Here is a 25,619-nt window from a genome sequence, read left to right as displayed (position 1 = left end):
ATATACATCTAACTAAAATGGCCTAAAACAATATATAGAGGATAATTGTTGGTTTCGGTGTAATATCACGTTATAATTTCACCGAGTGGGCACCAAAAGTGATATTTTCACGAGTGGCGCAGCCACGAGTGAAAATAACAACTTTTGGTGTTCACGAGTGAAATTACCGTGATATTACATCGATACCAACAATTTTTCTGTTTATTTTATGTCTAAAACTCTACTTTTGTTGTGTTTATTTCAATAAAATGTCGAAATTTGCGGGAAATTTTATCAGGAAGCATCGCAAAGATGACGTCATTTTAACGACGTCATCGTCATATTGTTTCCGGCTTTCAGTACGCTCGGTAAACTTTTTGACGTTAATCCGGGTATCAGATTTGATAATTTTCACTGAGTGGCCAGTGAGTTTATCAGGATATAATTCACCGTTATATTTCGATAAACCACCGAAAAACATAAAATAAATATATTTCTTATAGCAGATATTACTTTCTTAATATAACAGCTCCAATTTTCTAACATTTTTTGTTTACCTATTTTCTGTTTTCATTTTATTTTATTTTATTTGTACTTACTTGGAACTGGTCTATATTCCCAGGCTCAAATGTTTTACTGGCTGGATCTGTAGCATACAAAGTGATCTGTTCTGATTTTCCCTTCTCCCCATACAGGGTTATATTTACTTTACCGCCATTTGACGTCTCCGACTCCTGACCGGTCACAATCTCCAGGCCATACTTCCTTTTATCTGTAATAGAACAATTGACAATTATTTGATTTATGCTTACAGCAGTATTTTAGTAATGTAACAGCCACCACAGCCCTTTTTTTACGCCGATTTTGGGGCCGAAATTCGGCCCCATTCCCCAGGCAAAATAATATACTTTTATCCCCAACTGCACTAAAAAATTCCCCAAATGCAAGTCGTTTTTATCAGCGAAAATTTCCACCGCCGATGGATTAATAGGTCTGAATGTATATGCGTTCAAAACACCGCTTCAAGAAACGCCGCAATCGGAACATCTCAGATATTACCGTTAGCGTCGGTCATCGGGAATTTCACTTTCCAGAATTTCTGATTCGCGGATATATTTATCTACAACAATCCGATTCGCGGATATATTTATCTAATAACAAGCCGATTCGCGGAAGCAATGAACGAAAAAATCTGGAAATATTGTTAAGTCGAACGGCTTACAAACAATTTGCGCGATCGTGAAATGATTTCAGTCGCGTTCATTTCAGTCGACGCGAAGATTTCAATCGCGTTCATTTCAGTCTACGCGTAAACATTTCGGTCCGCCCAATTCCCCTCACTTTAGTTAGATATCAGTGAAGGAAGTTTGAGATACAAATGAACTAAAGCAGTTCGTTTGGTTCTTTCACTTGCCCAATGTGCCCAATGTAAAGCATAGATACACCTGATGGATTTTTTAAAGCACCTCCCAAGAGCTTCAAAACAAAGTGCTAATCATACCTTTAGGTGGTATTTTCGCTATACAGTAATATGTATGAAAATGATTGTAAATTGAGATTTATATATAATGCAATTAAAAGCATTTAAAAAGCTTTTTAAAAGTCATAAAATAAAAAAGGACAACTCTATTTTTGATAAATGACCTTATAATAAGTTTGAAATACAAAGGCCAAAAATAAAGAACTAAATATTAATGCTTTATAAACATCTAAGTAGTGAAAAATGCCCATTAAAGGGAGATAATTCAAAAATGGCAAACTATTAAAGGAATAATTTCATACATTGAGCAATTACTTTAGCTTTCTTGAAAAATGATTTAAACATTTTAATGAGAAGATTAAAAACTATTTTTGATTCAATGTGATATTAGGATGAAATGGTTCAAGGGCAAATTGCTTGGTTAAAGTATAAAATGAAATAGAGATTTAAAAAAAATAATGGCTTCTAATTCTGGCACTTTAGGGTATGAAATGGTCCCAAGATTTTGCAATTGGCTTAAGTCATGGCTAAAAGTGTGAAAGAGCCAGGGGAGGCCTTGATCTTACTCAATCTGTGTTGTTGTTTTTTATATATATATATATATATATATTAAAAAATTCCCCAATTTGGTATTTTACGACGCAAATTTCCCCCTTCTGAAAGGACCCACCACCCTTCCCCAAAACCATAAAAAAAGGGCTGCACCAGTGTTCTTGGATTCAGCTTCAGAACCACTTAGCTCTCACAAATAACTTGACAATTTCCTCAGGAATCAGAGATGGAACAAGACTTCTGTGAAATCAACACAGGGAAAAAAATCAATCAGAAAGAATTCACACTATTTCAGCCCACTGATATCACAGCATCAACAACAAATCAAATAAGTCAGTTAAAAGTGCTACTACAACATCCCCTCAAATGTTGAGCAAACAACACAGGCCAAAGGACAACACTTAAGTTGAGAAGACTTTTTACAGCCACTAGAGCAAAGGAGTCTAATATCGACCCTCTTCTATTATCGACCCCCACCCTTAATTGATACTTAATCACATTTATTACTAGAAATCATGTGATCATGTCATTCACTGTCATTTTTACATCACAAATTTTCTTCATGCGCCATTTTGAATGTTTACATACAGTGTGACTGCATGAGATAAATTTCAGTGCCAACCACTACATCGTCCGTTAAGGTAGGTATCTTTCTGTTAAATCAAATTTACCGTTTTTATGGATCGAATCAGTTTAATTTTGTATTTAATCCTACTATACACATATAGAACCCATTTCTATCAGCCACTTTTGTAGTCTCTTACAACTTCTGGAAAGATTATGTGGGGGTCGATATTAGCAGATTGAAAATATGACCTTCTGCTATTATCGACCCCCAACTAATTAAATTTATATAATTTCTTGTTGCTTTGAGAAAAGCACTTAATTCATAACTTTAACATGTCCAAAACATGGAATGATACTTATTTCACTTGGGTATTGATTACATTTTACTCGGACTTTATCATAGACTCTCAGTGTAAAATCTCAAACTTTTAACTAAAATAAAGGTATTAAATCAATATAACATTTCAATGAAACTTCAAAGTTTTGTTGTTTGTAGCATCATCTGAAGCATGTGTAGTCAAAAATCTTGATTTTATTTCTAAAATAGTGTGATATTTATTTCTAAAGTCACTATTATGTTCATTGTAAATATACTTTGTTATACCCTGGAAGTGGAAACTGGCAGGTACTCTAAAATGCAGCTCTCTGATTGGTCAGTTAGAAACCCTAATGTTCTGTGATGACTCATGATAAAGTTATGAATGCACATTTTAGTTGATCACAAGGATTAAAAATCTCCTAAAATAAAAAGAAAAAAAGCGCAGAGTCTCTGAAAGTTCGTCATAGTCTGATGTTTCTATCATTTATGATGATAGTGACAGTTATGACGATTTTGACGATTCCTCTGATGGACAAAATGATGATGGACAGTGCAGACAGCTTAGACCAGTGTCAGGGGTGTGGTCAGTCTAATGGGAAGCCAAATGAGTGAAAAGGCTGTGATGAATGCGCTGGATGGTGGCACATTAAATGTACTAAGCAACCAGAACTTCACTTGTTGACTCCAGAGGACTTACAAAAAGTTAATTTTAAATGTATAAAAATTGAATGCTAAAATATGTTGTTAAGGCTGTAGATAATAATGGATAATCAACTTTGTTTGAATGTTTGAATTATTTATCTCTTGTGTGTGGCTAATGTTATATTACAAATAACTTTTATCTAATATTTACAATTTGTCAGTCAAAAGACCAAATATGAAACTGTGATAGTATGAAAGACCAAATTTATAAATAAAAAAAAACACACATGAAATAATATTTTCCATGAAATCGTAGTAAAGTTATGCTTTGTTTATATGCTCAGTTGCATAATTTCAAATTGCAATTATGACAATAAAGGACAAATAAAAATTAACTTAATATTAAGTTAATAATAATATTATGCTTGATTTTCAGTGTTTTCAAAGTTTAAAAAAAAAAAAAACTAGGGGGTCGATAATAGCAGAAGTGGGTCGATAATGGCAGACACATGTCACGAGACAGAATATTAGACCATACCTTATTCTGTAATGTAACAAGTGTTTTCATTGGTTGAAATCGACCAATGATAGTTTGTCTCAAATATATGTGTCACTTTGTCTCCGAAAGTGAAAGTAAGAATATGTACGGTAGATTATGGTCTTAAGGGGTCGATAATTGCCTCCTTTGCTCTACACCTCACTAATAACACTGCTGCTAATAAAAGTTGTAAAAGGGACTTGTGCATAAAAATCAAAGCTTATGCACAAAAATCAAAGGGCCATAACCCTGTGAAAAATCATTCAAATGTAAAACCTGTTATATATGTGTCACAAGACATGTTACTCGTCATTCCTATGAAGTCCCAATAATAGCACAGAATTATTAGACCAGACATAGTTTATTGTAAAATTATCCTCAAAGGGGCCATAACTCCGCAAGAAAAATCCAAGTGGGATGTTCCAATGATATGTGCAACTAAACTTTATACCAACAGCCTATGTGTGGATGTCAGTTTTGGAGATGAGGCATCCATAGTCCTTATGTATAAGTATCAAAGGGTCATAACACTGTGAAAAATATTCAACCGTAAAAACCTGTAAACTGTGTATAACAATGCCTTTAAAAAGAATATTTGACCCACCTGTTATTGTATCTTCCTTCTTCTCTTCAGATTTTTCTGTAAAAACAAATATAGGTGTTTAATGTAATTAAGTGCATATTAAGTGCAGAAAGGCAATAAGTCTCATTTTGAAAGTTCCTTAGATAAAATTTTCAGATTTTTGTTTTTAAACAAACTTTAAAGGGAAACAAAAATGAAAAGAATCATGAATTAGTTCATGATAATTGCTAATTGACATAATGAAGTAAATTAGTCTATAACAAAGCATAATAGTTTTCGCAGTAAAACAGAATAAGAAATTGCAATTTTTATTCAATCAATGCTTTAAAATACAGTACCTCTTGGATGGAAAGCTTTGCTAATTAAAAAGCATCTATATCATTGTAATATTTCTACATGTACCAGCTTCTTAAATTCAGGCTCAAACATTTTTTCAAAACAATAAAGAAAAAAGTGTATAATGTTAAACACTTAATTATTAAAACTCACGGCATTATCACTCAACAGATATATATATATAAATATATCACAACAAACTATATACATATACAAAACAACATCCAGTGATAGATATCAAATTTGTCAGGAAATTTTTGTGTTGAGAAAAGCAGAGAAACTTTTAACCACCAGCAGTGATAGCCAACCTTTCCCCAACATTGACTCTTTTTTTATATATCAGTTACCCTAAAATTCACAAAAATTTCCTGCAGATTGTGAGCAGCAACAACATACAAAAGACATTTCTAAAATATTTTTTTACTGTTTAAAGTGTAAATTATGATTAGGAATTCAAAATGTCTATGAATTCTTAAGTTATACATAAATTCATCAACAATAAAATGTCTCTTCTTATCAAATTTTGCTCTAGCTTTGCTTCTGCAGATTTATTAAAAGTTTGCAGAAAGGTATAGATGCTTTGTGCAAAGTTTCGGAAGTAGCAGTGCATTCGAAGCAAAATTAGAGCAGCTTTTCAAATACTTAACTTGAAGTCTGATTTTTTTATGTTGATCTGCAACTGGTCTTAATTTTTGCTACAAAACAGATGCATTGAATCTATTTCCTTACAGAAGCTAAATTAAAGAAGTGCCGTGCAAATATGTGTATATTTCAGTCAAAGGGGTTCGACATAGAGGTGAATTGTGTTCAGACTTGTTTCATATCCTGTAGCCTAAACTACTTTTAGTGATTGTTGGACTGTTTAGGCTTCAGAACACCAAAATAAGCCATCTCACACAACCTACCAATGTGCCAGTCCCCTCTGATTTCAGTGCGAATCATACAACTAACAATAATTTGGGTAAATTCAAATAATATAGCATTATTTGAAGTTTTACTGCAACTATGGCTAAGGTTGACTGTGACTAAATTTAATGTTTGATAAGAAGCCCTTAAATTCCCATGGTAATGCAAGTTCAAGTTTACTTCAACACATAAATGTGTGAAGAAATTTATTCAGAATTCTACCAATATTGCTACTTTGTTTTTAAAGGTACTCTGTTGAATAGAAACACCAACTGTTTAATAAAACAATATTTAAACATCAGGTATCTAAGAATGTCAGAGATTTAGAATGCTTGTTGCAACTATAGTAAACTGACTACCAGCTCTGAGGTGCTACAGTCGCTAGAGACTAAAGACAGTGCTACCTTAAGTATCGGAGAAAGACAAAGGTGTTTAAGTACCTCAATTCTATCAAGCTAGCATCACTGCTGGTGGTACTGTTACATTCGCTATAACGGACATCAAATAGAAGAATAAAGTTTCAGTTTTTTGTTCTGAAAAATTTCCTGTGAAATTTGTTATCTTTACAATGACAAAAAGCTAAATTTATTCTATCATGCAAAAATCTTGTTACATATCCCCTACTCTTAACACAAATAGGTCTTTAAGAAAAGAGGTGGAAAAATGATCTGAAATCTTTTATTTATTCAAACGAATTTCTTTTAAAATGGAAATAAAAGTTTGTAGAAGCAATAACAATAGTATAGTTATCTTAACTAAATACTAATGAATAGAGGCACAACAGTATGACTTACTTCACAAAACGCCCGCCAGACTTACTTCACAAATGATAGCCAAGCACTTACGGTTGCCAACATCACAAACATTTTTCAAACATGTTAGTAACACTCCATTTCCAATTCTCTGTTATCTTTTTGAATTTCCTTTCTTGATGGAACAATTTTAGATTTTACAGCAGATTTTCCAGTTTTCAGGGCAAGCTGACACTAAATGTCCATTTGACATGGACTATTTCTCAACTGCTTGCTCTGTTCTACACTGATGACAATTATTTCACTCACCCTCTCTTGTAGAATCTGGAGCTGGGGATTTTCCGACAAAGGAAGCAGAGGAAGCTTCTTCTTCGATGATCTTGTCGAGTGCGGAGGGCGGGGCTATTATACATGGTCATGATAAGTGATGTTTTAGTTAAGCTTTATTCACATCACGCACATGCATTCAAGTATTATGCCTCTAATCTATTTTAAATTCTGAAGTACGAAAAATGTTTTAAATCTGTAATATGGACAAATGGCCATGTTTATGATTGATTAACATAGTCACAGTGATAAGACTATTAAGCAAGTCTAAATTAAGCTGAGGACCATTTATACAAGAACAGCTTCCAGACTATCATTTTATCTACTTAATTATTGACTTTAATTTTCTGTTTCCAAACTTGTCCACTCTAATGGCCATTGTGCCCCAACTTAATTTTAGAAACTTTTTATTCAATTGACAGAACATTTTCTAAAGTTTCTAAAGCAACAACAGATTATGCCAGTCTTACCTTTCACTCTAACTTTAGTAGGAGATGGTTCTAGAATAAATAAAACAAGTAATATTTTCGATCATCTGACTGACCGGAAAGCAGCAAAAAATAACCTTTTATTTTAGTACAAAAAAAACCCACACAATGAAATGAAAATCAGTTTCATTTTCTAGAAGCCTTGCAATGAAATACAGCATCTTGAAAATTTGCTGAAAAAGGACATTCTTAGGGCATAAACAAACTGCAAAGACTTTTTGAATTTTGACAGGAAAATGTCAAAGTAAGAGACAGCAAATTATTTGGATAGCTCTTTTATTCTTTCTATCTCAACGAATCTAAGTATAATAAATATTTGTGTTCTAGTAATGGAAAATATAGTTATATTCTATCATAGTAAACAGTACATCTAGTTATATTCTATGTATCTTTTGAAATTTCACACATGAACCAAACTTACAGCACATTTGCTAAACAAGCACACATTTAAAAAAGTATTTTTACAAGAATAGACATAAAATAGACATAACTGATTAAGTGCATAGCCATGTGAGATTAGAATCCTTCAACTGGTACTGCCTAGAATATATCCATGGCCCACCAAAAGGACCTTCTTAGGGCATAAACAAACTGCAAAGACTTTTTGAATTTTGACAGGAAAATGTCAAAGTAAGAGACAGCAAATTATTTGGATAGCTCTTTTATTCTTGCAATTTATGGAAACTTTTTAATAATTTGCATATACTTCGATTAAAAAGAGATTAACATCTTTCTGAATTGCCAAATTTACCAATTTCTTTCTCAGTTGACAAAATCATTAACATCTTTCTCAACTGCCAAATTTTCCAATTTCTTTCTTTGTTGACAAAATCATTAACATCTTTCTCTACTGTCAAATTTACCAATTTCTTTCACAGTTGACAAAATCATTAACATCTTTCTCAACTGCCAAATTTTCCAATTTCTTTCTTTGTTGACAAAATCATTAACATCTTTCTCAACTGCCAAATTTACCAATTTCTTTCTCAGTTGACAAAATCATTAACATCTTTCTCAATTGCCAAATTTACCAATTTCTTTCTCAGTTGACAAAATCTTTACCAATTTCTTTCTCAGTTGACAAAATCATTAACATCTTTCTCAATTGCCAAATTTACCAATTTCTTTCTCAGTTGACAAAATCATTAACATCTTTCTCAATTGCCAAATTATATAACATATTTCTCAACTGAAAAATCTATTACCATCAGATATTTTCTCAACTGCCAAATGCATTACATCTCTCTCAATTATCAAATTCTGGAAATAATGTAAAAAGCCCTAGATATTACTTGCACACTGGAATCTAGATGGAAATTGACTAACATATATAAAGTATATATAAAGTATATTTGTGTGAAAAAAAAAATATATTAAACAAAAAAATATACACTGGACCTGCGCCTGTGATTTAGATAAGCAAAAAGCGCTGATGGTAATAAAAACAAACAGGGTATCAAATTAAATCCACTGAATTGATACATTTTACTGATGCCCTTTAGTTTCTTTGCTCCAGTAATTTTCAGGTAAAAGACTTTGTAACAACAGTCCAATCCATACAACAGCCTTTGATACACACTATAGTTCAAACCAACAACATTCATCTGAATTGTAGTTACCATGAAAGGTACATGGGTTTTCAGTAAAAGTGTCTTTCGCTCGAACTACAGTTTGTACCAGGTGTTATCTGAATTTTTGCCTATAGATGGCACTATAGTTCTCACTCAAGCTCCTTTTGGCAAGCTCTTGCACTAATGTCTTTACATTATGGTAATAAACACATTATATAAATACGCCTGTAATTACCAAAGGCTTTAGATTTTATGTTAAAAAAAAAAGAAGATGAAACAGCTGTCTAAATAGAGATTATGCATAATTACATGGTTAGAAAAGCACTACTTTTTTCACTGCACATGATTTTATAAAGTTAGAGCCAAACAATGGATTCAATAAAACTTTCTACTTCTATTACTCGATATTCAAAAATCTGACAATTATCAGAAATATCAATCATCAAAAATGGGATTTTGCCCAAAAACAAGAGCTGTCACTAATGGTGACTCCCGCAGTGCCTTGACCTTTGACCTAGTGACCTTGACCTTTGACGTGGTGACCCCAAAGTCAATAGGGGTCGTGTACTCAATAAGTACTATTAGCATGTGCAGTTTGAAGGTCCTTGGTGCAGTGGTTCGCAAGTAAAGTGCCTTCATGCAAAAAGTTAACATTGGCCCCTGTGACCTTGACCTTTGACCTGGTGACCCCAAAGTTTGTAAGGCTCGTGTACTCAATAAGTACTATCAGCATGTGAAGTTTGAAGGTGCTGGGTGCAGTGGTTTGTGAGTAAAGTGCCTTCATGCAACAAGTTAACATTGGCCCCTGTGACCTTTTGACCCCCAAAGTCAGTAGGGGTCATGTACTCAATGAGTACTATCAGCACGTGAAGTTTGAAGGTCCTGGGTGCAGTGGTTCGCGAGTAAAGTGCCTTCATGCAAAAAGTTAATGTTGGCCCCTGTGACCTTGACCTTTGACCTGGTGACCCCAAAGTCAGTAGGGGTCGTGTACTCAATGAGTACTATCAGCATGTTAAGTTTGAAGGTCCTAGGTGCAGTGGTTCGCAAGTAAAGTGCCTTCATGCAAAAAGTTAACGTTGGCCGCTGTGACCTTGACCTTTGACCTAGTGACCCCAAAGTCAGTAGGGGTCATGTACTCAATGAGTACTATCAGCATGTGAAGTTTGAAGGTCCTGGGTGCAGTGGTTCGCGAGTAAAGTGCCTTCATGCAAAAAGTTAACGTTGGCCCCTGTGACCTTGACCTTTGACCTGGTGACCCCAAAGTCAACAGGGGTCGTGTACTCAATGAGTACTATCAGCACGTGAAGTTTGAAGGTCCTGGGTGCAGTGGTTTGCAAGTAAAAAGCCTTCAATCAAAAAGTTAAAATTGTGACTAACGACGGACAGTTGATTTTCGGGGGCATAAAAAAAGTTTTATGTTCATAAAGAAAAATTTGGAAGTCATGTTATTAAACAAAGGCATTATGAGGCTTTTACTAAGAAAAACAAATATCACAGATCATGTTAACTAACAATTAAACTTGTGAATAAAGAACAAACTTGGGACAGCCAAAAAGTAGGGTTTTTTTTGGAGGTAGTCTTTACTCAATAATTCTGATATGAAACTAATGGTCATTGGAACTGGGTGGCATCTGTTTACAAGTACTCTTTAAGCACAGGTGTGACTGTATGCAAATGAAAAATTGAGTAATAATTTTCAAAGAATTATTATTCTTATTTGTCACAAAGTTTTAATGTAAAATAATTTTATCATAAGAGCCATTAATCAATGATAAAATTTTCTTAAAATAATGGCTGTATCAGGCTGGTTTAGAAAGAAAATGAGAAGAACAAATGTGCCATATAAGTATTTCTCTCAAATGGAAAACTGTGCATAACACGTAACTATTGCTTATGATTTTATCTTTTAAAGACAGCTGCTGTAGATTGGTTCAAACCTCATAAATAAAGCTGACATAACATTACAACTTTCAAAACATCAAATAAATAAAACAATTTCGTGTATTTTGAAAAAGACAGACAAGTTATAAAATTATCTAAGTGACGTTATTCAATGCACAAACACTTTTAAATGTAAAATACAGGTTCAAATATATCAAAAGAAAAATGGTTCCCTGTGTTTATCATTGACAGTCTTGTACATAAAACTAGAGCTATCATTAAAGGTGATGAATCCCCACCCCACACCACACGCTGACACAGTACATTGCAATTTGACACAGGATTGCATAATTATGTGGACTGTATGTATATAGTATAGTAACAAAGTCCCATAACTCTGCAGAATATTTATCTAACAGAATGTAACATGCACCATGCACAACTAGGGTTGGTACTGATCACTTGTGTGAAGTTTCATTAAATTGTGTGCAAGGGTTCGGAAGACTAGGCACACACAAGATTGCATATGCAGACTGTATGTATATAGTATGTTAAAAAAAAACAAGGTCCCATAACTGTGCAGAATTTTTTTCTGAAAGAATCTTACATGCACCATACACAACTACTGATCACTTGTGTGAAGTTTCATTAAACTGTGTGCATGGGTTCAGGAGATCAGGCGCGCACAAGATTGCATATGCAGACTCTATGTATATAGTATAGTAACAAAAATCAAAGTCCCGTAACTCTGCAATTTTTTTTCTGAAAAAACCTAATATGCACCATGCACAACTACTGTTGTTACTGATCACACATGTGAAGTTTCATTAAATTGTGTCAACAGGATGAGGAGAGTTAGTGCGCACAAGATTGTGTCTACGGACGGACAACCTGAAACCAGCATATCCCCCCTTACAACTTGGTTGTTCAGGGGGTACAAAAATAAAACTGAAACTCTTTTTAAAGAAATTCAATGCTTAGAGATTATTTTAGAGCATTCAGAGATTAAAGAACAATGGATTTAAATCATTGGATTTAAGTTGTGCTCAACAGAAAAACTTACTGAACCGGTCCAAGATGATCATTCTCATCATGAATACAGCAACTACCAACTGAACATCACATATTATTCAATATGACCTTCACAAAAATATTGCAAACAAGAGGGCCATGATGGCCCTATATCGCTCACCTGTTATCATTGCACTTGAGGACAAGAAGGTCCTCAGAAAAAATATCTAAGTCCAAAGGACAGGAACAACAAAGGAAAGAAATTTAACCAAAAATAAAAAAAATTCTTACAAGGTACAGATATGTCAAAATACACCTAAAAATTGGAGGTACCATCCATGTTGTACCACAGAAAAGTGATCTCGGTTTTTTCCCTACAGCCAATAATAAAAAAGTTACTAAAAATAAGCTATCTATATTAACGTAAAAGGGAAGTAATTAAAAAAAAAATTATTGTAAGTGAACAAAAGAAGGATCTGCCAAATAAATCTGTTGACATAAATGAAATTTCAGATCAGTATCTTCATTAGTTCCGGAGATATACCCATTTTAATTTGAAATAAAGGGAGGTAATTTGACATAAAATCAGTCCATAGTTATCTACCCTGATTGACTCAGTCCAACTAATGATAATAATGAAATTTCAAATAAGTCCTATAAGTACTTACTGATATAAATCCATTTTGACTACAATCAGGGGAGGTAATCAGATATAAAATAACTCTGGAACCTACAATTGGATCTGATTTGTCATGGACTACAAGATTTATTGTAGTTGAAGATATTTTGGAAGTTTGTATCAAATAAAACCATAAATGAAGTCTCTATATGGCTGCAAAAGCCAAAATAGACAATTTTGGACCTTCAAGGGGCCATAACTCTGGAACCCATGATGGAATCTGGCCAGTTCAAGAAAGGAATCAAGATCTTGTGGTGATACAAGTTGTGTGCAAGTTTGGTTAAGATCAAATCATAAATGAAGTTGCTATTGTGCAGACAAGGTCAAAATAGCTAATTTTGGCCCTTTCAGGGGCCATAACTCTGAAACCCATTAAGGAATCTGGCCGGTTCAACAAAGAAACTGAGATCTAATGGCAACACAAGTTTTGTGCAAGTTTGATTAAATTCAAATCATAAATGAAGCTGCTATTGAGCAGACAAGGTCAAAATAACTAATTCTGGCCCTTTCAGGGGGCCATAACTCTGGAAACCATAAGGGAATCTAGCCGGTTCAACAAAGGAACCAAGATCTTATAGTGATACAAGTTGTGTGCAAGTTTGGTTAAAATCAAATCATAAATGAAGCTGCTATTGTGCAGACAAGGTCAAAATAGCTAATTCTGGCCCTTTCAGGGGCCATAACTCTGGAACCCATAATGGGATCTGGCCAGTTCAAGAAAGGAACCAAGATCTTATGGTGATACAAGTTGTGTGCCAGTTTGGTAAAAATCAAATCATCAATAAAGCTGCTATTGTGCAGACAAGGTCAAAATAGCTGATTTTGGCCCTTTCAGGGGCCATAACTCTGTAACCCATAATGGGATCTGGCCAGTTCAAGAAAGGAACCGAGATCTTATGGTGATACAAGTTGTGTGCAAGTTTGGTTAAAATAAAATCATAAATGAAACCACTATCGTGCAAACAAGAAATTGTTGACGGACGCACGCACGGACACACGACGGATGATCACAAAAGCTTACCTTTTCACTATGTGACAGGTGAGCTAAACAAGAGCACCGCCTTGCGGGTGCTGATGCTCATCTGATTTTTAGCTCATCTGATTTTTTGAAAAAAAATGATGAGTTATTGTCATCACTTGAGCGGTTGTCGGCGTTGGCGTCGGCGTCGCCTGGTTAAGTTTTATGTTTAGGTCAGCTTTTCTCCTAAACTATCAAAGCTATTGCTTTGAAACTTGGAATACTTGTTCACCATCATAAGCTGACCCTGTATAGCAAGAAACATAACTCCATCTTGCTTTTTGCAAGATTTATGGCCCCTTTTGTACTTAGAAAATATCAGATTTCTTGGTTAAGTTTTATGTTTAGGTCAACTTTTCTCCTAAACTATCAAAGCTATTGCTTTGAAACTTGGAATACTTGTTCGCCATCATAAGCAGACCCTGTACATCAAGAGACATAACTCCATCTTGCTTTTTGCAAGATTTATTGCCCCTTTTGGACTTAGAAAATCAGTTTTCTTGGTTAAGTTTTATGTTTAGGTCAGTTTTTATCCTAAACTACCAAAGCTATTGCTTTAAAACTTGCAACACTTGTTCACCATCATAAGTTGACCCTGTACAGCAAGAAACATAACTCCATCCTACTTTTTGCAAGATTTATGGCCCTTTTTGGACTTAGAAAATATCAGATTTCTTGGTTAAGTTTTATGTTTAGGTCAACACTGAACATCAAGAAACATAACTCTATCCTGCTTTTTGCATGAATGATATTTCTATTACACAAAAAACAAGAGCACTGCCTTGCGGGTGCTGACGCTCATCTGATTTTTTTTGTGTAATAGAAATATTGTCCTACCCATGATTTTCTAAGTCTAAAAAGGGCCATCATTCTTGCAAAAAGCAGGATAGAGTTATGTTTCTTGATGTTCAGTGTCCACTTATGATGGTGAAAAACTGTTGCAAGTTTTAAAGCAATAGCTTTGATAGTTTATGAGAAAAGTTGACTTAAACATAATACTCAACCAAGAAAATGATTTTCTAAGTCCAAAAGGGGCAATAATTATTGCAAAAAGCAGGATGGAGTTATGTTGCTTGCTGTACAGGGTCAGCTTATGATGGTGAACAAGTGTTGCAAGTTTCAAAGCAATAGCTTTGATAGTTTAAGAGAAAAAGTTGACCTAAACATAAAACTTAACCAAGAAATCTGATATTTTCTAAGTACAAAAGGGGCCATAAATCTTGCAAAAAGCAAGATGGAGTTATGTTTCTTGCTATACAGGGTCAGCTTATGATGGTGAACAAGTATTCCAAGTTTCAAAGCAATAGCTTTGATAGTTTAGGAGAAAAGCTGACCTAAACATAAAACTTAACCAGGCAACGCCGACGCAGACGCCGACGCCGACGCCGACAACCGCTCAAGTGATGACAATAACTCATAATTTTTTTTCAAAAAATCAGATGAGCTAAAAATCACATGAAATCCTCATACTGTATAATTTATGTGTACTACAAGTTATGTAATGTATATTAAACAATACATTATATAAATAACAGGGTGACAGCGAGGGTGATATGGGATATTGTCAATCTGCAAAAATAGTAACTACCAAGGCACTAGCAATTAAAGTACATCCTATACCCCCCAAGTATGCTTGTGTTACTTGTTTTATTATACCAAACCACTTTCCAAGATGTTTAACAAATGAAAAAGTTATCTGTAAAATCTTCATTTGTAATGTTGTTCAATTTTTTCGAAACAAGGTTCAAAACTTAAATAAAGATTGTCTCATTTGTTTTAGATCTGACTCATTGGAACACTTGTTGGTACAGAGTTTTGGAAGTAAAATTACACTCATGGTGCTGTTTTAAAAGGCATCTTCTCTGTCACTGGATCAATTTATTGAAACACATGACTCAGTGATATTCAAAACAATTATCCAACTTGATAGTGTTTGAAATGTAGTATTCAAAATACGTCCATGTTGGCCTATGTAAAATGGCATTGACTGTTTACATGAGGTTTAATAAAATAAAATATCACATGCAATGCTACAAGAATTGATATAAAACATACATATCTAACTATAAATAAATATATAAAGCATCACAATTTGTGTATGATATGAACACATTGTTTTATCACAAACAGTAACACATATCAAGCCATCCATATTTTTGTTCAATATTATGCTAATTGTCTTATTATGCTTTTAGTTCAATCATAATATATGTAACAATGAAAGCAGCACTATATGCAAAAGTGATCTTGTTTGCTATATCAAGTGTCTGAGTACAAGTGACAAGCCAAAGCAGCAAAAATAGTTTTGCAATGGATTTATACAGTCACACATTTAGTCACTATGTTATTTTAATCTCAAAGAAGTTTCGTTTATACATAATTTCTCAAAAATTACTACACAAATGACAACAAAAGCTGTACACAACTTGTTATTTATATGAAATCTAGTTCAGCATGTTTACACACAGAGGCCAGTAGCAAACATGTAATTATAACATTTTATTATTATTACATTATAAAATTATATAATTGTTATATAGTACACAAGTAATTTTTTGATACCAGTCCCGACACCTTAACATATAGTGCTTCTTCCGAGTGGGTGGAGTTATCTGGGTTAACACAAACATATAACTTCAACAAGTTTATAGAATCAAACACACATGCACATGCAACTTTGGCATAATAATTCAGAGTCATATTAATCAAGGCCTCACACCACAAGGTTTTAAACACAGGGACATGTTTTTTCCAAATAGGTTAATTCACTATCACCTACCCTTCACCATGAGGGCTCGTTCTATTTTCCTGTCTTCCATTCCGCTGTCCAACCACCTGGTAGAAAAAAAACAACAAATTAGTCATTAATCAGAAAAAAAGTTACCAAGTTATAGATAAAAATTCCCATTTACTGCAATTTATTGCTTTGTTTGTGGATTTTCCACCTTCTTTCAGCAGTATTTCAGTTCTGCAATGGCAGTCATTTATTTAACCTGACCAGTATTCCTCAATTCTGAACCAATACTGACTTATTCTCAGCAACTTACTGGCAACTTCTCCACATGCCTCAGTGGTGAAGGAAGAATATAGGTCCACATTCACTGTCTTCTGTAAAATTGTCACAGAAAACCTGGGGACCAAATTGTGCCCTCTGGATTCAATAGTGTTGTGCTTTACATACTAAGCTACTATGGTAGGCTAGTTGTATTACTGTAAAATCATTAATATTTGCGAGGGACTTACTTTTCACTGATTCCAAGGTCAATCCACAAAATTTAATCCCAACAAATAAATAAACTTCCCAATCATTTCATGTTGGATGTTTGAAATCCACTAATTTGTATCCCAACAAATTAATCATTTTGGCCAAAACAAAGCATGCCCTCCAAATTAAATGATTTCACAGTTACTTTCAATCAGCAGCTACTTAACAACCAGACATCAACATTTTAGCTAACAAGAGCACCGCCTTGCGGGTGCTGACGCTCATCTGATTTTTTTTGTGTACTAGAAATATTGTCCTACCCATGATTTTCTAAGTCTAAAAAGGGCCATCATTCTTGCAAAAAGCAGGTTAGAGTTATGTTTCTTGATGTTCAGTGTCCACTTATGATGGTGAAAAACTGTTGCAAGTTTTAAAGCAATAGCTTTGATAGTTTATGAGAAAAGTTGACTTAAACATAATACTCAACCAAGAAAATTATTTTCTAAGCCCAAAAAGGGCAATAATTATTGCAAAAAGCAGGATGGAGTTATGTTGCTTGCTGTACAGGGTCAGCTTATGATGGTCAACAAGTGTTGCAAGTTTCAAAGCAATAGCTTTGATAGTTTAAGAGAAAAAGTTGACCTAAACATAAAACTTAACCAAGAAATCTGATATTTTCTAAGTCCAAAAGGGGCCATAAATCTTGCAAAAAGCAGTTGGAGTTATGTTTCTTGCTGTACAGGGTCAACTTATGATGGTGAACAAGTGTTGCAAGTTTTAAAGCAATAGCTTTGATAGTTTAGGATAAAAGCTGACCTAAACATAAAACTTAACCAAGAAAACTGATTTCCTAAGTCCAAAAGGGGCAATAAATCTTGCAAAAAGCAAGATGGAGTTATGTTTCTTGATGTACAGGGTCTGCTTATGATGGTGAACAAGTATTTTAAGTTTCAAAGCAATAGCTTTGATAGTTTAGGAGAAAAGTTGACCTAAACATAAAACTTAACCAAGAAATCTGATATTTTCTAAGTACAAAAGGGGCCATAAATCTTGCAAAAAGCAAGATGGAGTTATGTTTCTTGCTATACAGGGTCAGCTTATGATGGTGAACAAGTATTCCAAGTTTCAAAGCAATAGCTTTGATAGTTTAGGAGAAAAGGTGACCTAAACATAAAACTTAACCAGGCAACGCCGACGCCGACGCCGACGCCGACAACCGCTCAAGTGATGACAATAACTCATCATTTTTTTTCAAAAAATCAGATGAGCTAAAAATGCATTTGTTTAGTGTTTGTTCAGGATAACATCACATAAACACAATTATAGGTTATATGGCAACTTTCCAGCTTTTGATGGTGGAGGAACAGCACAGGTGCCCCTCCAGGCATAATTTCATCCCAAATGGGCACCTGGGTAGAACCACTGACCTACCATACGCCAGCTAGATGGCTTCTTGATACGAAAGAATTCTACACCACAACCAGAAAATGCACATTAGATTTTGTACAGAAGTTTTTAGCAATTTACCAATGTTCTGATGAATAGCAGTGTAATTACAGTCATCAGAATGGACATTCAAGCAATAAAGTACTGAAGAATAATATTTTGTTTCACATTATTATTCAACCAGTATGATATATAACATTATCTATTATATACAGGAACTGAAAACTTTGCATGTATAGTCAAGGTGCCGGAAGGGTAATAACATAATCATCATTTGAACTGTATGTCTTCCTTATCTCAAGTTTTTGATATAACAGCAGATAACAACTTGTTTCTTTTACATTTCCTTGACATTAAATTTCAAATTAAAGACACAATTCTGTACTTTGGCAACTACATAAACATATATTAGAAGGTCAATAGCTGAATAATGAGACAGATCAACAGGTATAAAGTATTAAAATTGTAACCAGTTTTACATCAAGAGTAAGAAATATCTCCACAAATATATTGGCATGAATTTCTAAAGTGGTGTTCAGCTAAGCCAATGCAAGCCCTTATCCTTTTACTAATGGTCTGGCTGCTGACAAAATAATCTTCTTTTTTTTTTATTCTTTGAAATAATTTTTTGAACTACTACATTTTTGCTTTTACTAACTCAGCAAATTTCCTGTTAGCCCTGACTATTGCTTTGAGAAGATTTGTTTGTTTCAGGGTTTAGCACTATTTCAGTTAGAAGACGGACATGATTATTTGAAGCTTGAATAGCCTCCAGAGTTATCTCCCATGAACAGACACAGACTATATTCTTAAATATGCTAAGAGCAAAAATTTACAGACCTGTTACAAGGGAACACATATTCCTCTGTTGAAAGTCTGTCTTCTTTGATCACAACTTGTTCCAGGTACCAGCCCTCCCCAGCCCCAGTTCCATCGTGACCTATAACACAACGCTGTAGGTCACCTAGCGATACTGCCTCAACGTAGAACGTATCAACCTGAAATGGCAACATAAAATTTGAACATCCTGTGAAATCCAACAATAGAATTCTCATTTTTTCTTAATCTTTGCCTCCTGCCAATTTCATGTCTTACTAATTCAAATATTTAACAAAACATTTAAAAAATTTGTACTTTGTATCAGTATGAATGCGGTATATCTAATATATCTTTAATTTTTTACCTGTCCTTTCCTAAATTTGACGTCAGTGTCTGAGGTAAGGAGGTACCGTTTGCCCCAATCACCTTTCTGTCCATGCACAGTGATATAGACAGGGGCATCAGTTTCTGCAAAGTCCTCTTTTCCTGTATACACCATCACCATGTAATGATGAACTGAAACAAATAAGAAAAAATAAATTTGTAGTTCAGAATGCAACTTCTTGTCTGTAACTTCACTAATTCAAAATCTTCCATCATGGTAAAAACATTATTTTAGGATTAAGTATGCAATTGCAACATTTAACAACCAATCCATAAGCTAAAATTTCCTCATAAAAACAAACTTTTTAACCAAAAATATCTAGTGTTTAGTTGAACCGTTATTTTGTGATTCAGATAGACACTAATTCTGCAAGATTTAGGCAAGATTTAGGCAAGCACCTTTACATTTCCTCTGAAAGTAATAAAAATCTTTATAGTTCTTTCAAACACTATTTTTTAAAAATAATCAGAAATGGCTACATCACAGAAAATTCTTCCCTCCCAAGTATTTCTAATTTTAGTTCTGCATTACCAGCACTGACCTGTTCTCAAGTAAAAATGAAGAAAACCTCAGGCACAGTCTATCAAACTGTCACAGAATAAATTCTTCTCCTTCAGCAACTGAACACAATACTTCTCATTTGAAAGTCTTTAGTTCAACACACAACTGATTTTAGTTATTTAATTGTAACAGGGGGTAGGAGTGAGAGGTTAGAGTGAATTTTGAGATAAGACATGGTTATTAGTTTGGTACCTACCAGGTAGAACATTTTCTCCAGGCCTCTGAACCGGCAGCTCCCGCATGATTTCCCCATCTTCTTCATCTCGAGAGAGGAAACGCTCAAAATTGAACTTGAGCACTTCATTAGTGTTGAGGTCCTGCATGCGGACATCCTTAACCCGCCAACTCGGGTCTTTTGTTGACACCTTCGGGATTAGTTCTAATCTTATCTTGAACATTCTACCAATCTTCAGTAAGTTAGCCTATATAAAGTGTACAAATAAATATATTTTTTAACTTCCTGTCTCCTCTGTTAATAGATCAAGCTTTTTATCATAGATCTTATCCATTTTTTTAAAAATACTTAAATTAATCTAAGTGCTGAAAGTTGGTTAATTTCATTAAGCATAAACTGAGTTCTCTATAAGCAAATGACAAAACCTTCTGAACATTAACATTAATACTAAATACAGGCCTATTAACAAGTTTGATCTTGGTTAACATTATTTCAGATATGAAATGGCTTTATGTACTCCATGTACATTTTCACAACTTCCTATCATTAATCAAAGGTGGAGAACAAAGGAACTAAATCACATTTTCCCAAACTTGCTCACTACGTGAATTAAAACATTCAAACTTGCCAAGGCTAAGTTGGCATGCCTTTAGTGACAAAAATCAACAAAAAGTTAAATTTACTTAAACATCGATGGATTTAAATCACATAAAGGTCATCAAAGGAAAGCACATGGACAACAAATAGCAAAATCAAACATTGTCTACACTCCTAGCATGAAGCTATTCACTACCAAAATGAGCCATTTCACTCAACAAACCTGTTTTCTTGCTTTGGGTTTAACACCATTTTTCAACAGTATTTCAGTTATGTAACAGCAGTTAACCTAACCAATGTTCCTGGATTCTGTACCAGTACAAACCTTTTCTCCCGAAGTCACTGCCAACTTCCCCGATGAACCAGAGGTGGAAGATGAATTATTTCAGACAAAAAGTCTTCTATCAAATCATCACGTATGTCATGCACCTCGCCCCGGAATCAAACTCACAATAGTGCGATCTGTAGATCTGCACTCTCCCTAGTGAGCCAACTGGGTGGGCATGTTTGACAAATGAATACACATATTAAAAACTCAACACAGAACATCATACAATGTTATACACATGGGAAACTAGCGGTGAATTTACCTTTCCAAACAGATCTCCATCCTTGAAACAAAAACTACTCTATATGAAAACATTCTCCTTACTTGTTCTTAAATATTCTCATCAGTAACAAATTGAACTGTTCAACAGCACATAATTAATATCACATAATTGCAGGTTATTAGCTTTGTATAGAGAAAATTTCTCAGGTTCTGTAGTGGAAATATTGTGCGACTCTAGGAACACAATATTATTCGGCGAAAAAATAAAACACTGCATATTTCTCCATGCAATGCTAATAACCTTTTCATTATATATGCAGCCACTATATAAATCAGTAAAACTGAAAATATTGCCATTAATTAATAAACATTTTATATATAAAGAGATGACACATGTCAAATATGATGTCGTAAATGACATCATGCACCCGATCTTAAATTTGAACATCAAAATGAAAAATTTATTTATTTATTTATTTATTTGGGTTTTAAGGCGCACCAACAAAGTATAGGTTATATGGCGCCAAACAGGACTACAAATTTTGGTTTCACATCTCATTTACATCAAAATAAAAACATGAGGTATGGAATCAAAATTTGCATACCTGCTGGACTCACAGAGTTACAGCAAAACTAAGTGTTAAGACCCTATTTGTCGCCTCTTACGATCATGCAAGGGTAAGGCAGTGGTTCCAATTCTTTTCATACATAGATCATCCCAGAACCACATGGGGCAAATCAAAAATTTGAATTTGCAGTTTGAAGATAATTATGTAATAATTAAGAAAGTCCTTGATAGTAATTCTATTTTCAGTACACTATGAACTCTGATAACAATAATTTCTGCTGAACAAAATTTGTCAATACTCTGTGAAATATAATTAAGTATTAGAAACAATAATAAAGTAAGGACACATGTTACTTACCCTGAATTCATCCTCATTACCAACTTGGAAGATGGGACGTCCTGGAGGACCACTTAATATGATTGGTCCACTGTTCTCAGTAACTCCATTCTTGTCACCATAGGCAATCAATGCCACATCTCCATCTTTCAATGCTGACATTGTGCTGACATGTATACTCCAGTCGCCTTCTGAAAGTTCAGAAACATCAAATTTATTTCAGTAGTTTTTAATAAACCTCTCTCTAGATAGATGCTGGTGAAATCAGGCATATTCCTTATCACTGCAACAAATATCCACTTCCACTGACAAGCAGTTTCATTGATCAATGAAATCTCTTTTTATGGTCACATGATTTCCTTATATGGCCCAATTCTAGTTGCATATCTAGTCTATTTCATAGACATTTGAATGTAATGTCAGCTTTCAGTTTAAATAATATGCTTTTCCTCTTCCAGACAAATATGTGTTCTGATGCCTTATGATCAGGTTTATTGCAAGTTTAGATTGTTGCGATAAAGCATGTTTTCTCCTGTTAGAACATCTGCATATCCCAAGTAATTGGTTGGTGCCTGAGCCTTTTATTCCAGCATATAATGTGTAAAAAGCAAAATTACATAAAAAACTCTGTCAATAAGTATTCATTTCCTTTTAGACTTGTTTCAGTTATGTGTTATACGACTAACATCTGTTTATGTGCAGCTATAGAATGAGCATGTATAAAAGGTTTCTTAACAACACATGATCTCCTTGTTCATACATTTAAAACAACAATCGCAGCAGTTTTATGCTTGAATGTGAAATATTGAATACCAGATGTATAGTCAGAATAACAATAGTACTGACAGACTTCAAGACTGATCAGAAAATACTTTAAGTTTAAAAATGATTGTTTCACAAGTATAAATTTACTACTAACATATAACAACATTTTTAATACATCGAAAAGCATATAAACAAGAAGAAATAAAAAACATGAAGAGTGTTGATTTTAACAGAGAAATAAGAAAAATTAAATGTTCTACACAGATAAAATGTTATTCAAATATCAAGATATGAATTTTTTCATTTCTTCTTCACAGTGGAGAAGGCACATAGATATACATAATGTTGGGACTTTTTCAACATAAAAGGGACAGGACACTGCCCATTTTGCACAGGTTATGTACACTTTTGTAAAGAACACTAGAAAAGTAAAGTTCTAGAAATATATTATGTTTAGCAAACAACTTGACAAGAGCTGTTGGCAAAACACGTATGCCCTAATGATGGCCTATCAAAGGTATCCAGTTTTGTAATTTTCAGTCAAAGTCCTATGTGACCTTGACCTTTGACATCGTACCTCCAAAACACAAAAGAGAGTCATCCACCAATTACAGGCAATCATCCTATAACGTATGACATATTATATTGGCACAAATAATCCCTAGTCATTGATCAAAAACAATTTTCAGTCACCATGACAATACTTATCCTTAAAACAATGGGGTAATCTACTAACAACAGGCAATTTGGTCAATGAAGTTTGACAGCCGTTGGAACAAGCATTCTCCAGTTTTTACACACCAAGTCACAGTTATGTTTTAAATACTAAGCCAAGAAATAACAGGCATCATCTACCGACCACTGGCAGTCATCGTATGAGGTTTGGCAGCCAAAGGCCCAAGCTTTAAGTAACTGACTGGAGACTACTTTAGATACAATGTTACTGTAAATCACTTTATATTAGCGTGATCTTTATTTCGCGAATTCCGGCACTCTGAATTATTTCGTGGATTTATAAATTCACGACGGAAGGGTAAGAAATTTAAATTCGCGAAGGTTCTTATCTCACGTTAGCGAAATTTCAGTTCCGAAAGTTGTGATTATATCAATGCCAATTTTTCTGTACCGTACCAAATTTATGCATGCCAAAGACTCGTCAACACACATGGTCTGTAACGTTTATTTCGTTTTAGCAATCGGTTACTTTATTCATACAGACTGAAATAATTGAGTCTTTAAATCCTTTATTCAATTTACTGGCGATTATTCTTATTACACTTAATAGCTGATAAAATGTTTGTTACAGCCATTTCATAAATAGTCAAGGTACAAGTATATAATACAATGGTGTGATAAATTGTCCGCTTATCCCTATTGTTGTCTAAACAAAATGTGTAAAAAGATCAGGTTTGTTGAGAAGATAAGGGATGATTTAAATCTTCTCCTTGGACAACACGCGCTCTGCTTGTTTGACATATACGAAGTGCATCCAGAAGATGCTCTCTGTTAACTGCCAGCTGCATGTAAATGTAACCTCAAGCATTATATTCTACATGAACTATTCATAACGTATTGAAATGTGAAATGAATTGAAATTCATTCAATAAACATCGATGTATAGGCAGCTAGTATTCATTGCTGAACTTAACCGTATTTTAGACATATTTTCGAATATGTCTGTATGTTATGGAAGGATATTTACGCCGATTCATGATTCTGCGATGTACCCGATTCGCGAAAAATAGCGAAAATTAAAACACCGCGAATAATACTGGATTTACAGTATTGTGTCCTTAAATTTACATTTGACTAAAAACTATAGAGGTCATCAAGACCATAGGAAATCTATGTCATTTGACATCAGCAAGCCTAATTGTTCTTGAATGGCTCAAGTTTTAACCTTGACCTTTAACCTGCTAACAAACAATACAATATGAGCCATCTAATAAAAACAGCCAATCATCTTTATTTCTATTGATCTGAAACTATATATTTACTATTGGACCAAAAGAACAACCCATATGCTAACAGAGTGACATTAAGGACCAACAAACTGATCTAATGGGCTAACAGACCAACCTATGGACCAATAGACTGATCCATGGGCCAACAGACCAACCTATGGACCAATAGACTGATCCATGGGCCAACAGACCAACCAACCAACAAGAGCAAAACACACCCATATCGATGCTATATCTACATGTTAAAGAGAATTATTAATCTACAAGTGATCGAAGATTAAAGGATACTATACAGGAAAACACACAAGGGTGTAACTAGGTGTGGGGTAAGGGAAAGGTCAGTAAATATATACCTTCAACTTCCTCATCTGCTGTCTCTTCTTTTAAAAATAATACAGTTCATATTAAAGTAATCATTTCTGTACTCCAAACCTAATGATATGATATTTACAACATAAAAATACTAACACTGGTGTTACTGACATATAATAAATTTCCTCCCAATGGAAAATATACATGTTTGTGAAATTATTCTGACATTGGACCAGTGTTTTCTTTTAGAGTATTAACTATATGCATACTGGAAATACAGTATAAATATATAAACAAAGGGACCAT

At 34.1% G+C, this 25,619-nt stretch overlaps 1 protein-coding gene across 1 annotated transcript in view; it reads right to left on the bottom strand.

Moving 5' to 3' along the window:
- Positions 1-25,619, bottom strand: part of LOC123525919 (lipoxygenase homology domain-containing protein 1-like) — a 231,377-nt gene that overhangs the window by 156,444 nt on the left and 49,314 nt on the right. Inside the window, exons 16-25 of the mRNA XM_053537880.1 lie at positions 25,355-25,381; positions 22,294-22,463; positions 20,242-20,467; positions 19,464-19,615; positions 19,121-19,278; positions 16,409-16,464; positions 7,452-7,481; positions 6,964-7,056; positions 4,682-4,717; positions 579-751 (exon numbers count right to left, since the gene is read on the bottom strand). Of these exons, the coding sequence (XP_053393855.1) occupies positions 579-751; positions 4,682-4,717; positions 6,964-7,056; positions 7,452-7,481; positions 16,409-16,464; positions 19,121-19,278; positions 19,464-19,615; positions 20,242-20,467; positions 22,294-22,463; positions 25,355-25,381 (1,121 nt within the window). The remainder of the gene's footprint in view (positions 1-578; positions 752-4,681; positions 4,718-6,963; positions 7,057-7,451; positions 7,482-16,408; positions 16,465-19,120; positions 19,279-19,463; positions 19,616-20,241; positions 20,468-22,293; positions 22,464-25,354; positions 25,382-25,619) is intronic.

Source organism: Mercenaria mercenaria, chromosome 3 (genome assembly GCF_021730395.1).
Source record: "Mercenaria mercenaria strain notata chromosome 3, MADL_Memer_1, whole genome shotgun sequence".
In the NCBI taxonomy this organism is placed as follows: domain Eukaryota; kingdom Metazoa; phylum Mollusca; class Bivalvia; order Venerida; family Veneridae; genus Mercenaria; species Mercenaria mercenaria.
Note: the sequence above shows the minus strand (reverse complement) of the source record. Positions and strands in the feature narration are given on the sequence as shown.